The sequence below is a fragment of the Leucopleurus acutus genome (assembly GCF_964270905.1).
Source record: "Leucopleurus acutus genome assembly, chromosome: 15".
NCBI lineage: Eukaryota > Metazoa > Chordata > Mammalia > Artiodactyla > Delphinidae > Leucopleurus > Leucopleurus acutus.
The window spans coordinates 53,269,875-53,285,467 of NC_139157.1; the positions used below are offsets into that span (position 1 = coordinate 53,269,875).

General features: G+C 45.6%; 1 protein-coding gene across 1 annotated transcript in view; it reads left to right on the top strand.

Annotated features, from left to right (window-relative positions):
- The window catches only part of PREP (prolyl endopeptidase), a 137,758-nt gene that overhangs the window by 11,890 nt on the left and 110,275 nt on the right, over positions 1–15,593 (top strand). Inside the window, exons 3-4 of the mRNA XM_082855639.1 lie at positions 14,172–14,305; positions 15,433–15,563. Coding sequence (XP_082711765.1) covers positions 14,172–14,305; positions 15,433–15,563 — 265 coding nt within the window. The remainder of the gene's footprint in view (positions 1–14,171; positions 14,306–15,432; positions 15,564–15,593) is intronic.

The following is a 15,593-nucleotide window of genomic DNA, read 5'->3' on the forward strand; positions in this document are numbered from 1 at the left end:
CCTTCTAAAAAATTACATCACCATTTGTTTCAGAGAGGATCAAAGGAATACAGAATGTAGGTCTTTTCCCCCACACCCCATTTGTCTGAGTAGTTGGGGGTCGCCCATTACACCTGCTGAGAAGGGGCTGTGAAGGTAATGAACAGAACAGTCCCTCAGTCTTACAGGTGAAGAAGCTGGAAACGTCCCCTTTCTGCCCGCACTGTTCCCTTCCTTGGCAGGAAAGATTTAAATCTCAAAGGACTTCTGATCATCTCTAGGGTATTTAAATAGCCTAGGATTTCTGTGTAGGTATTTTAATGTCACAGAGGTCGGTGGAGAACAAAGTTGAGGGCAGTCAACACCTTTCCCTGGGATCCTTCCTGCCTATCCTAATACGTGGTTTTTTTCTTTGCTTGCTTGCTTTTGTTTTTGTTCTTTGAGGTTAACCCTAAAAGCAGGTAGCGTGAGGAGTTGCTGCTCTGTGCTGGTATCAGTCTGGCCTAGATCTCCCTGGGCGGTGTGCTTTCCTAAAGTGGGGCAGAGCCAGCGTGGGCAAGAACTGGTGGGGAGCTGGGTGAGCCACGATCCTTTTGTCCACTTGCATTTCCCCTTCCGGCTGTCAGGCCGCAGAGGCAACCGTGGAAGCTTGCTCCCAGGACTTCCACTAACATGAAGGGCCAGTTCAGTGTCTCTAAGCCAACAGACAGCAGATGAAGCTGACTGGGAACTGAGGAATACTGGATATAATGAACAGCGTAGGAGACTTCAGGTTTTGGGTTTGGTTTATGGTGTTCTTTCGAAGACTTCAGGACAAACTGTGAATATCCTCTTTTTAAGTAGTTCCTTCATCCTGTGAGTTTCCAGGCGTTTCCCCTGTCACCTCTGTTGGGAGGCAGGGTGGAGAAACAGAATATTTGCCAGATGGGAATAGAAGTCATAGCCCTTGGTCTTTCATTTTCTTGGCCTTTGAGCACAGCCAGCTACCTTACCTGGGATTCCTTTTCTTCATCTATAAAATGAATACAGTCACACTCAATTCATCTTAGCTCCAAGGTTTTAATGACACCCAACTGAGAAAATGCATGTAAAAATTCATTTTCCCCACACAGCAGAGCTGTGTACAAAGATGATACATCCTGGGCACTGCTGCTTCAATGTTTTGAGATGTAGACCTTCAGCCTCTAGTCCTCTTATTTGCTTACTCAGAATGTTGAACTTTAAAGACGCCTCTGTCTTTTTATTTTCATCCACAAAATGAAGCAGGATTTTCCTTTTGAATTCTAGTTATTTAGAAAAAGATACTTAAATTCTAAGCATTGAATTCCCCACACCTCCGCCAACGGAACTGTGGCATCTAAGTGTGGCTTAGTTGTTCTAAAGGACGACGACTGAACTAGGCCAAACATTACCTTAAAGCTATTTGGTAGTGCCTCTTTTAATTGGTGTTTTCTGAACCCACTGGCAAAGCTGGCCTGTGAAACGCCCTGCCATCCATTCATTAATGTTTCATGTAAGGACCTGGATTGAGAATTACTACTGTGTTGTTCCTCCTCTAGTGGAAACAGGAAATGCTCTAGGTAAATCTGTTACCACATATCATCTCAATCTGCAAGGCGTCTCAGGTCTTAAAGGTCTCACCACCTCCTACAGAAAGGTTTAGCCTTATGTATGTTCGCAAACACACTTCTGATAAATCCACAGTTGAAATATGTATTTAGAGAACGACATCCTTTTGATCTGTGCATGGGGTAATTGTCAAAAGTATGATAGAATTTGCTGGTCCTGGGCCATCCTCTTTTCTAAGCAGTGCTCTCTCTTGTCTTTTTCTGTCTTCTTTCTCTTGCTTTCTGTAATGAGCTTTTTGAGGCAAGCAGTATAAATGAATTCTGGCCATGTTAGGCAAATAAGGAATTCATAGCAAGGGTATGAGGCCAGCTCCTGGGATGCACTGAGGGCCAGGCTTACAGCAGGCAGGAACCAGACAGTTGTGGGACTCCGTGGTGGGAATTTCCACTTTTCACCCAGCACTGCTGATGGCATCAGTGATTACAGTGATTTGGCCCGCTGTCGCTTGTTCAAGTGACTGCATCCCAGGAGAGGGAGTTTTGATTGGCCAAGCTCCAGATGTGTGCTCACTTCTTGGCTGTACTGTGACAATGAAAAAAGATTTGGTAAAAGCCTTAGGGACCCTCTTTGGCTTCTGTAGTGGCAGGACAGCTATGTGAAGTTAGTATCTCACTACGCAGGGTGGAGCCCTGGGGAGGAGAATGGATGCTGGCTGGCCCTAATGCCATAGGTCCACTGGTTTCATTCCCCTTCCTTCTCCATATGTGCTCATGCCCTCCCCTTCTTCCCCTGTCCTGGGTTTACCGGTGTGCCCACTGCACCAAGCATTGGGTTAAATGGGGGTGAGGAGAGGGATGTGTTGTCATGAGCAAGACAGATGTGGCCCGTGCCGGCCTGGACTCACACATCAGCCTAGGAGACCAGAGATTGGAGTTGGGCGAACCACGTAACCTTTGAGCTGCTAGAGATCAGTGCCGAAAGGAGGCTGAGCCTCATCTTGAGTAGAGGCTGGGAGTCTTGCCCCATTTGTTCACCACCAGGGAAAGCTCCGTTTTAGACGAGCAGACCCCAAACCGTTGATGAAATTCTTAAGGTGCTTGTGTACATTTAACATTAATATTTTCCCCGTAGGCAGCTACTCGGCCTTGGTTCCAATAATCTGCATGTCCTCTGTGAGCAATGCTGATATCAGACATGGAATCTCTAGGAAAACAGTTATGAAAGAACTTAACAACTAAAGAACGAAGATAACTGACTTTTCTGAGCCTCTTTCTTTTCTCTTAGGTATCTGGAATCCATTCACCAGCCCATGCTGCCATGTCCAGGGGGAAAGCATTCAGTCATAAAAATCACCTGGGTGTTTCTTAAAAATAGACATGCCCAAGCTCTACTTCTGTAGCATCTGATTTGGGTAGAAATCTATTTCCCAATCACCTCACCAGGTAATTCTTAAGATCCAGAAAGCTTGGGAAAACTGCCCTAGAGAATGCTTAGACATGATTAGAGAACAATAGTAACACCTTTGATTTATATAGGGCACTTTCAAGGAGTTAAGGTTCTCATAGATGCCTCACTTGTTCGTAGCATCTTTGTAAATTAGAGGGACAGTGTTTGCGATTCTCATTTTCTCATTGGGGGAAATCAAGGCATGTGTCACAATAAAGACTTCTGGGTCTCTCCTGTGTAACACTGGATGGCACTCTGACCGTTTGGGTCAGCTCTCTATTTAGTCATGCACACCATTCTCTGGAGCTCCAGTTCTGCCTGTGTAGAATCTCATACCCTTCTTGTTTTTATCCAGGCTGTCACTGCCTGGTTCAGGCGTGCATTGCCACTGAGCTAGGCATTCAGTAGCTTCCTAACTTGTCTCCCTTCTTCCAGAATTTTTTTTCTACCCTGTTCTCCCCAGAAGCTGATGAGAACCCTTCGAGATCTTGGAACCTGTTTATTCATGGGAAAGCAGTAGTGTATGTTCATTTAATGAATAGCTTTAGAGGTAGAAAGACAGGTTTGAATCTTAACTCCACAGTTTTATCAGAGTTGTGACATTGGTCATGCTTATTAACCTCTCTGAGCTTCAATTTTTTTTTTAATTTTTTTGAAAATTTATTTTTGGCTGCATTGGGTCTTCATTGCTGTGCATGGGCTTTCCCTAGTTGCGTCGAGCGGGGGCTACTCTTCGTTGCGGTGTGTGGGCTTCTCATTGCGGTGGCCTCTCCCGTTGTGGAGCGTGGGCTCTAGGCACGCGGGCTTCAGTAGTTTTGGTTCTCGGGCTCTAGAGCGCAAGCTCAGTAGTTGTGGCGCACAAGCTTAGTTGCTCCGCGGCATGTGGGATCTTCCCAGACCAGGGCTATAACCCGCGTCTCCTGCATTGGCAGGCGGACTCCTAACCACTGCGCCACCAGGGAAGCCCCTAAGCTTCAATTTTCTGATTTATAATCTGGAGAAAACTACTGTGTATGGTTGTGGGTAAAATTGAGTGATAATGTTTTTGAACCGTGGAGCAGAGTGGTTGACACAAGTAAGTGCTTAATAAATGCTTGCCATTGCACTTATTATTAAATAGTTTAAATAGCACAGGAACCAGCTGCTTGATAATTTAAAAGACCTCATCTTTAGAGCTATTTGGGACAAATTCTTTTTTGTTTGTTTGTTTGTTTTGTTTTTTAAAAAATTTTATTTATTTTTAAATTTTATTTTATTTATTTTTTTATACAGCTGGGACAAATTCTTTTACTGCAATTATTTCTTGGGCTCTGTTTAGATCTCCTTTCTTTTTGGATCACTTTTAGGCATCTGTATTTCCTAGAAAATTGTCCATGTCATTGAGATTTTAAAATTTACTAACAAGGGATTATGTGAAATAGTTCTTGTAATGACTTTACTCTCCTTGTTTTTGTCTCTATTTGTTTTTTTGGCTGTGCTGGGTCTTTATTGATGCGTGCAGGCTTTCTCTAGTTCCGGCGAGCAGGGGTACGCTTCGTAGCGGTGCACAGGGTTCTCATTGCGGTGACTTCTCTTGTTGCAGAGCACGGGCTCTAGGCGCGTGGGCTTCAGTAGTTGTGGCCCGCAGGCTTGGTAGTTGTGGCTCGTGGGCTCTAGAGCGCAGGCTCAGTAGTTGTGGCGCACGGGCTTAGTTGCTCCGCGGCATGTGGGATCTTCCCGGACCAGGGAGCAAACCCGTGTCCCCTGCATTGGCAGGCGGATTCTTAACCACTGCGCCACCGGGGAAGTCCCTGTGTCTCTTTCTTTATTATTTCAAACTTCCAGCATCTGTCACTTCTCTCCCCTTTTTGATTGGTTTAGCCAGCGCTTCGGTTGAATGCATGGGAGTTTTTTGGTTGCTGTTTGTCTTTTTAGAAAGAAATGGTTCTAGGCCTTATAAGTTGTACTCTTTAATTTTCTAGCTCATTAATTTTTTTATTTCGCTTTGTTACTTTAAAACTTTTTGGTTTGAACGTTTAGTTAAATTTCACTCTTTCTCATTGGTGGATCACCTTTTCCAGGCTTCCCTATCCAGCCCTTGGGCAAGCTTCTGGTGGATTCCTCCTCTCCTACCCTGCCCATGCTTGGCCAGCTGAGCGGCTCCTGGAAGAGCTGTATCAGGCAGGACTCTTGACGAGCAGCACCTGAAAGCCAGCTCGCTCTAGCTCATATAAAAAAAAAAAAGGAGCTGAGTGGCTCACATAATTGAAGATCAGTACATGCCTTTAGGCACAACCTGAGCCGGGACTGCACATGATATTTCTGGAAACCTGTCTCTCTTTGTCTCTTAGGTCATCTGCTTTTCTCTGATTGTTTTGTTTTCTAGCAGCCTCTCCCACATGGTAGGGAAAGATGGGCCTTGCCCCTTCAGGCTTTACACAGTCCTGACAACCCCAAATCTCATAAGATTACTTCTCCTTCCAGTGTTCACCTCAGTCCCTGAAAAAGGATTCTGGTTACTTAGCCTGGGTTCACAGCTACTTTATTGACTGTTACATGTAGAGAAGAATTGACGAAAGACTCTGCTTATGAAAGCGAACAGGGTTTACTTATGTGAAGAATGTAGAAAGGAGTTAGCACAGTTCGAACATAGAGGTATCACTAACCTTATCTATGACATTCAGCGTAAGCTGCCGGCACCCAGAAACGATAACATCTGATCAAGAGAGAGGGTAAACCCCAAACTTCCCGAAGTCGTAACTCATTTTCCAGGCCCAGCCTTTTTATTTGGGTACAGAGCACCTCCCCTGGGCCAGACGTACCTCATCAGTCACAGTGTGGGCGCTGTCCTTCAGCATATGGCACACCCAGGCACCAACACCATCCCCCGAGCCTGTTCCAGGTCCACTCCTGAATCCGTCCTGCGGACTAGATCAGGTCAGCTGCCCCGACGTGTGTGGGATTCATGAAACAAAGCCCTTAGATCAGCCTCGAGCCTCATCCTGCATGGATGTCCTGCCCGGCTCTGGATCAATCCCTGGATCTCGGGGAGGGGTACTCTGATGGCTAGCAGAGGTCACACCTCAGCCACTCCGCCCCCAGTCTATCAGTGGGGCTTACTAAAGGTACCGAAAAGAAACAGTTGTCAACTCGAAGTGTTTTTACCACATTCTAAGAACTTCCTTTTTTTTTTTTAACATCTTTATTGGAGTATAGTTGCTTTACAGTGGTGTGTTAGTTTCTGCAGTATAACAAAGTGAATCAGCTATATGTATATATATATCCCCATATCTCCTCCCTCTTGCGTCTCCCTCCCACCCTCCCTATCCCACCCCTCTAGGGAGTCACAAAGCACCGAGCTGATCTCCCTGTGCTATGCGGCTGCTTCCCACTAGCTATCTGTTTTACATTTGGTAGTGTAGATATGCCCATGCCACTCTCTCACTTCATCCCAGCTTACCCTTCCTCCTAACCGTGTCCTCAAGTCCATTCTCTACGTCTGTGTCTTTATTCCTGTCCTGCCCCTAAATTCTTCAGAACCATTTTTTTTTTAGATTCTGTATATATGCATTAGCATACAGTGTATGTTTTTCTCTTTCTGACTTACTTCACTCTGTAAGACAGACTCTAGGTCCATCCACCTCACTGCAAATTACTCAATTTCATTTCATTTCATGGCTGAGTAATATTCCATTGTATATATGTGCCACATCTTCTTTATCCATTCATCTGTCGATGGACACTTAGGTTGCTTCCATGTCCTGGCTATTGTAAACAGAGCTGCAATGAACATTATGGTACATGAATCTTTTTGAATTATGGTTTTCTCAGGGTATATGCCCAGTAGTGGGATTGCTGGGTCGTATGGTAACTCTATTTTTAGCTTTTTTAAGGAACCTCCGTACTGTTCTCCATAGTGGCTGTATCAATTTACATTCCCACCAACAGTGCAAGAGGGTTCCCTTTTCTCCACACCCTCTCCAGCATTTATTTATTTATTTATTTATTTTAGAAGATGTTGGGGGTAGGAGTTTATTAATTAATTAATTTATTTTTGGCTGTGTTGGGTCTTCATTTCTGTGCGAGGGCTTTCTCTAGTTGTGGCAAGCGGGGGCCACTCTTCATCGTGGTGCGCGGGCCTCTCACTATCCCGGCCTCTCTTGTTGCGGAGCACAGTCTCCAGACGCTCAGGCTCCGTAGTTGTGTCTCACGGGCCTAGTTGCTTCGCGGCATGTGGGATCCTCCCAGACCAGGGCTCGAATGCGTTGCCCCTGCATTAGCAGGCAGATTCTCAACCACTGCGCCACCAGGGAAGCCCTCCAGCATTTATTGTTTGTAGATTTTTTGATGATGGCCATTCTGACTGGTGTGAGGTGATACCTCATTGTAGTTGTGATTTGCATTAAGAACTTTAATTCTTAATGTTTTAGTTTTTCTTATTTTTCAAATACTCTTGTTATAGTTTGGATTCCCTCACTGATACAAGAATTATTCAAGAGAGGATTTGCACGTGTTTAACTTTGTCCTGGTTGGATTTTTAGTTAGGTTTGGATTTGATGTGCAGATCACCTCTGTCCTTGCCAGGCTTCTGGTCAGTAGTGTGTACACCCAAGAACGGAACCAAAAAGGGTTAGTGTTCCGACTTTGAAGGGGCGCCCTGGTGATGGCGAGATCTGAGAACAAGGCTTGAATCTAAGGTCGGAATGAGACTTTCTGTTTCCTTCCCCCTTGATTGACAGTAACTAGCCCAGTGAGGGAACAAGTTGATTTGCCTTCAGCGGGACAGGCAGAGAAGGTGGAAGGAGTCCTGGCAGGGCTTCTAGAAGGCCCCACCTGGTCTGTTACCCACATGCAGCGGGAAGCTTAGTGGGAGCCTTCCTGACCTGAGCGCAGATGGTCCCAGAGAGAAGAGAGGGACCCACTCTGGGCTTTTAATGTTCAAGGACAAGCCCCATGGGTTTTGGGCTCTCGCCTGTTGGATTTGACGTGGCTCGTCCTTGGGGTTTGTAGGGGTTTGTGGGACCAGGAAGAGAAAGGCCCCTCTCTGGGTTGAGGTAATGGCATTGTAGTTACCACCGTGACCCGAGCAAGCTTTTCTTTGTCGTCTGATGGACTGCTAATGTTTGAAAGCTCAGAGCGCACTGGAAAATAAGGGGCACTCTTCTCTCTTTTGGGTGTAGGTTCCTAAATCTGTCCTGTACATTACCCCATTCCTCCATAGTCTCCGTTTCTAAAGCTGTCTCCTGCAGCAGCTGCCTCTCATCCTCTGTTTGGCATGCCTCTGGTTCTCCATGTGACCGTCCAGCCCTCCGGGCCCTGGGTCCTCCTGCAGCCTCCGGGATGAGCTTTGCCACCTCTTGCCTTCTCATTTATGGGCATATCCCTGCACTTGGAGAGTCATCTCCGAATTCTGCTACGCTCCCAGCAGGGAGAGGGGGTCCAGGTGTGCTTCCTCCTCTGGCCTCCAGGATGCTCTCAGCCCTTCACACGTGACTACGATCGGGGTTTCCTGCCAGGCCGCGCTGTGGCACCAACCACTTGCTTTAACCAGCTCGTTCATATGCGCGTGTCTTTGTGTGTGTGTGTGTGTGTGTGTGTGTGTGTGTCTATATATTTAAATAAATAATATATTTACACACACCTACATATAATTTGCAACAGAAACTCCTCTAAGTTTGTGGGTTGTAGATAGCACCATCCCTGGTTTCACCTGGGTGGTACCCATGCTGGAGTGGGTCTCCCACCTGGAAGTCCCTCCTGGGCATAGGACTGCCTGCCTGCCCCACTCCCCAAGGCCTACACCACCCTATCCCAGCAGTAGTTTCCCCTTCATTTGTTCCCCTGTAGCTCTTATCTTATCCATGTGATTCATCTGTTTAATCCTGTGTTGCCTGTCGTGATGTTCTGTATACATATCTATTTAATGAGGAGCTGTACGCATCCTTTTTATTCCTATATGTAAAAATTGTGCTTGTAGAAGGACTTGAGATATTTTGTGGATTAAAGCATAGTACATATGAGGACAACTTGAAAAAAATTCTTTCTGAAGACAGTGAAGGTAAAGGCATCTCCAGCTCCCAAACTGAGCCACCCTTTGCCGGGTAGCTTTGTTTTGTTGTTGTTTTTTGTAGATTATGGTAAGAACGTTCAGCATGCGATCTGCCCTCTGAACAGCGTTTAACGCGTTAATGTGTACGGTATAACATCGTTAACTTACAGGCACGGTGTTACACAGCAGAGCTCTCAGATTTAATCGTCTTGCATAACTGGAACTTTGCTTTGAAGATTTCTGATAGTCGAGGCAAAATGCAATGTGAATTGGATTTCTTAGCTTTGAGCAGCTGTTCTTAGAACAATATTTTCAGACTCATCCGTAGCTATGAACTCTAAACTGGTGATCCCCTTTAAAGGCTCAGCTGCTGGCGTCATTTCATGGGCTTTCAGGTTTCAGTGATTTTAATAATATCCTGGAGTGTGACCTTCGATGCTGAGACTCGTGAGGGACAAGGAGAATTTCATTCCCCTCACCCTGCTTCTTTACCATTCTGCAATTCCTCCAGTTTTTCTTTTCTTTATCCTTATACCTCTTTTCCCTTTCCCCCAAATTTGTTCTAATTTTCAGACCCAGAAGCCAGACTGTCAAATCCATAAATGACCAAGAAGGCATCACTGGCGTTCTTTGGAACCCCGCATTTCACAAAGCCCCTTTACAGAAAATTTGTACCCGCCTTCATGAAAAGGACTTGCCCAAATTATAAATATGTACACTATGACGGAACTTAGACTTTTAAGAACTTGAACACTGTTTGCATCTAGATACGGGACTGGGAAGGGTGCAGTCTTTGAATATTGCTCTAGTTAAAGTAATTGACTCACATTTGTGGGCCAGGGGTAGCAAGATTGTATATAACGAGCCTAGTTATTTAGTAGCATTCCGACGGCTGACTTAATGGTTTTCTGAACATTTTAAGTGAGAAAAGCCAGTGTGCCTGCTTTGATGTGAGATGGGTTCTGTTGCAGCAGTTGTAACTGTAGCTGAGAAGCAAAGCAAGATAGAGAAACCGTGGGAGGGTGCAGTTCCACCTTTCCAGGGAAAATGAACTGAGGATCTATGACTCATGCACCCGCCGTGGTCCTCCAAGATCCAGGGTATGAGGCCTAGATGCAGCCTCATACAAACACAAATCAGACGGATTAGGGAAACGAAGTCTGCAGGGCTCCCTCCTCAGAGGACCCCCAGTGGAAGGGAAAGGGGCCAGCCAAGACCCTCAGTCTGCTGGGGCCTCAGGGTGGGAGCCCTAAGCAGCTAGAGTGTTCCGGCGAGGCCCTTCTGGGAAACAGCCATCAAATCTAGATGTGAGCATGCGCTGTGCCCATCTTCTCTGTCCCTACTCCCATTACAGTGATCGTTCCTGCTCCTTTAGAGCCCAGCCATTCCACTTGGCCTTGTCTCTCACTGGACCGCTGCCCCGGCTTCCTAACTGGCTTCCCTATTTCTGCTTTTGCTCCCCTATAGTCTGTTTTCCACCCAGAGCAAGAGTAGTCCTTTGAAGAGGTAAAGCAGACTATGTAACTGTCTCCTCACCCAGGCATAGCTTGTTTGCATTTGGAATGAAGATTCAAACTTCACATCTGCCCACCAGGGCCCACGGGATCTAGCTCCTGCCTGGGTCTCAGTCTCTCTCACTCATCCCCAGCCTCCCTGACCTCCGTACTCTTCTCACCTGCCAAGCTCCTCCACCCAGGGCCCGGCACCTGCGGTTTCCTTGGCCTGGAACGCTCTTCCCGTCTTTACAGAGCTGCTCCCTCTTGCCTATCAGATTTCAATTCAGAGCCTCAGAAGAGCCTCCCTGGCCATCCTGCTAGAAGTAAGGACGCCCCCATCCCAGTGTTGCCCAGGATTGGTGGTGAAAGATGGCTTTCAAATTTCCGTGGGGGCTTTATATTTTTGTGAAATGTAACGGAGATGTCACGGCAGCGTCACGTTGCTGTGGCGCCCCCTCCCGGTCCCTGCGCTCGCCGTGGGCTGGCAGTAGCGGTTCAGGAGCTGCGCGTCTCGTGGATGCTACTTCGAGTAGGAGCTTCGCCCCACGGCTACCCTGCGTGCGTCCTGAGGACTGACTGTTCTCTGCAACCCTCTGGCTTGTGTCTTGTCTCCCCCGGTAGAACGTTCGCTCCACAATGGCAGGGATCTTGTCTTGGACTTCTCACCCCTCCACCTACCATGCCAGGATCGGTACTGACGCACACTAGGTTCACATTAAATCCTTGTCGACACTCCAGCACCCTGATGGGGCTGCCCAGCCCAAGCGGGAGGAGATCAGAGAAAGCCCAGGCTGCCTGCCTTCTCCCCAGTGGGTCTGCTTTGTCTCCACATCCAGTATCAGGCAAGGAGTCGGCCTCGGTCACCGTTACAGTGACTGGAAGAACATGATTCCGCTTCAGCAGTATCGCTCCCTCGCTGTGTGGTGCTGGCCAAGTGCCTTCAGTACCACCTGCCTCCCTTTCCACGTCTGTAAAGGAGGCCTGGCATTTCCTTCGCCCATGAAATCAGGTGATGCTCTTGCACACGCTTAGCGATCTCCAGAACGCTGCCCCCGCGTGGCTGCGCAGCCGTGCATTGACTTGGTAACTAAAAAACAAGAGTTAATCTCCTTGTTGACACTTTTTAATGAGATAGAGTGGGGTCAGCAAACTTCTCCTGTGAAGGGCCACACAGGAAATATTGTAGATGTGAGCCACCTAGGTCACTGCTGGGTGTGCAGCCCGCCCCTCCCCCCCACCCACCTGCCCAACAGTTAAAAATATAAAAACTATTCTAAGCTTGAGTGCCGTAGGAAAGCAGGCCAGGGCGAGGTTTGCCAATCCCTCGTGATAAGCAGTTGGCGTTGTATTTCTGTGGGACGCAGTCAATGTTACTTTCTGTTTGAATGAAATAAGAAATGTGACCCATAACAGTTTCATTTCTCTTGAACCGATCCTCTTGCAAAGCTGTTATTCATCATTGTACTCATACCTCACACTCTTTCTCACTTGTTCTCAAGTGCATTGTAAACTTCGAGTTGTAGAACAGCTTTCTCTCGGCACACAGTCGTGGTTCTCCAGGGTGGGGTCAGTGGTTTGTGTAGGAGAGCCCGTTTAGAGACCGTTTGGAGCTGGGGTCGGCCCTTAGATCTGGGTGAACTCTGATAATAACGCGTTTTTGCCTGCCGTTCCAAGTATAGCAAGTTGTTAATTTCCTGAAGTTTTCTCCTATCAAAAGGGTTTTACCTTTGTATAGACATCTGATTAAACCTTCGATTGAATTTAGAGCTGATACATTTATTCTTGTTTTATTTCTAATAGCCAGATGTGAATTATTATGAAACCAAGTTTTTGTAATATTATTATAGTATTATAAATTTTCTCACTGCTTAGTTATAGATAGGTTACGCTTGGATACAACTGATCTGTTGTAAAAACTGCTCCTTCCCCTGCTTTTGCTGCCAGGGTCTCCTGATGGCCTGCAGGCCATCTCGTGCTCATCTTATAAACCATTATTGTTGACACACTTATTCAATTCACTTTCCAATTTTGTTTTAAATATTCTTTAGTTTCAGCATTTAGCAAAGTTCTCTGGAGTTGACAAGGGTAGAAGGTCTTAGAAAGATTGTCAAAAACAAAATTGATATGGGACTTCCCCGGCAGTGCTGTGGTTAGGAATCCGCCTACCAATGCAGGGGACACGGGTTCGAGCCCTAGTCTAGGAAGATCCCACATGCCGCGGAGCAGCTGGGCCCGTGTGCCACAACTGCTGAGCCTGCGCTCTAGAGCCCGTGAGCCACGACCACTGAGCCCGGGTGCCACAACTACTGAAGCCCACGCGCCTAGGGCCCGTGCTCCGCAACAAGAGAAGCCACCGCAATGAGAAGCCCGTGCACCGCAACGAAGAGTAGCCCCTGCTCGCCGCAACTAGAGAAAGCCCGTGCACGGCAACAAAGACCCAACGCGGCCAAAAACAAAAGTTGATAAAGTAGTACCTAGGTATCTCTAACTTGGTTTCTTTAACTCTGATGTTTGGGGCTCACCAGCTGCTGAGGGGCGTGGAGCCTTGCACAGGGTGAGTGTAGTGTCTTGACAGTGCGTGATCTGAGTAGCTGATACTGTGTTTGGTTTGAGCGTAGGTTTGGGAGCCAGCTCTGCCACTCGCAGCCGCGTGATGTTCGGCACCTTTTTGACCTCTAAGACTCGGTCTCCCCATCCAGAAAGCTGGGCTAAAACAGAACCTTCTGTATAGGATTATGAGTCCTAAGTGAGTTCATACCTGCTGGGTGCATACTTAGTGCCATGGAAGTATTAGTTGTTGTTATTTATTGAGGGAAAATATGCTTTCACTGATACATTTTTTAAATCCTTTCTTTCCAGGTTTCATTGAGATATGATTGATGTACAACACTGTGTAAGTTTAAGGTGTTGAACATAATGATCTGACTTACGTGTATCATGAAATGATTACCAGGACAAGTTTAGTTGACATCCGTCATCTCCTACAGATATCAAAAGAAAGAAAAAAAATATTTTTTTCCTTGTGATTAGAACTCTTAGGATTTATTCTCTTTTAACAACTTCCATATATATCATATCGCAGTGTTAATTATAGTCATCACGTTGTGCATTACATCTCTAGTACTTATTTATCTTATAACTGGAAGTTTGTGTCTTTTGACCACCTTCATCCAGTTCTGCTCCCTTTATCCCCTGCCTCTGATAACCACAGATCGGATTTTTCTGTGAGTTTGGGGCTTTTGTTTTGTTTTATATTTTAAGAATCCACATATGAGTGAGATCATACAGTATTCGTCTTTCTCCGTTCAACTTAATGTAATGTCCTCAAGGTCCATCCATATTGTCCCAAATGGCAGAATTTCCTACTTTTTTATGACTGAATAATATTTGATTGTCTGTATATGTTCCACACCTTTTCTTTACTCATTCATCCATCAGTGGACACTTCGGTTGTTTCCATGTCATGACTATTGTAAATAATGCTGCTGTGAGCATGGGGGTGCAGATATCTCTTCGATGTAGTGTTTTTGTTTCCTTAGGATATGTTCCCAGGAGTAAAACTGCTGAATCTTGCTGATACATATTAATGGATAACACTCCCCATGGAAAATTTTATATCTGACGTGCTTTGTTCATTTAAATTTTCTCTCCAGGCTTTTGTGGAGGCCCAGAACAAGATTACTGTGCCATTTCTTGAGCAGTGTCCTATCAGAGGTTTATACAAAGAGAGAATGACTGAATTGTATGACTATCCCAAGTATAGTTGCCACTTCAAGAAAGGGAAAAGGTATGTGAAGTTGCTTTCATTTAATTTTCTTTTTACTTTTCTGATCTAATACGTTCTTAAATTTTACAGTACAAATGCGGAATAACTTATCAGTTTATAAACTTAATTCATTATAAAATCAATTCATTTCTATGCTGGAATATGAGAATAATATTTTTTGGTCTGTTGACCACTTTCTTAAAAGAAGGACCAAGAAATTTAGCAGAGATGTGTCCTAGGACGAAATCTAGATCGTAGGAAATGATTGTTGTCTCGTGGCTAGTAATTGGTGAGATAGCAGGATTCATAGACAGCAGTGGAATTTGTTTGCCTCTGAAATTAATTCTCTTTAGCTTCTACTGCTTGAAAAGACCTTATTATATGGATTTCTTCCATCCAGGAATGGAAATGGGCCAAGATGCAGCACCCATTAATTCACCTCTCTTGTTCCTTGCCCTCTGACACCCACTTAAAACATAAGTCTCTGGTTTGCTTTTTAACTCTCTTTGGAACCACTACCACAAATTTACTCTAGAGTTTGTTAGACTTCACATACATAGGGATCAGCAAAGTATGATCTGCATGCCAAGCCCTGTCTACCCCCCGTTTGGTAAATAAAGTTTAAATGGCACACAGCCATGCGCGTTGTTGGTGTGTTATTCACGGCTGCTTTTGTACAACAACTGCAGAATTGAGTAGTAGCATCAGAGTCTGTATGGTGCACAAAGCTTAATTAATTTGCAGTCTTGCCCGTTACAGAAAAGGTTTGCCCACCCCCTACCCTAGCACCCTGGCTAGGGATGGGAACCAGCACTTCATCTTAGCAAATCTGCTGTCTTCTCCGTTGAAAAGAAAAAGTTACTGCTTTATTTGAATATCAGTTTTCACTTCAGGAAATAAAGTAGGCTTTATTTAGCTAATGTGTAGAATTACAATATATTATTTGAATTCCTAAAGCAATTCAGGGAACAAACTCTAGCTATAGGGAGATGGCGGGACCTTCCACTCTAGTCCCCATGTCCCTGGCACGGCCTGTTTGCAGTTGTACCTTTGTATGTTGTTTTCCTTTTTCTATTTGTTTGTATGTATTTGGTTTTTCTCCACAAATAGAACTCCATAGCTGAATAAAGACCATCTCTGTCCCCCAGGTATTTCTATTTTTACAATACAGGTTTGCAGAACCAACGAGTATTATATGTACAGGATTCCTTAGAGGGTGAAGCCAGAGTGTTCCTTGACCCCAACATACTCTCCGATGACGGCACGGTGGCGCTCCGAGGTGAGGGCTACACAGCCAGGCCCACGGGAC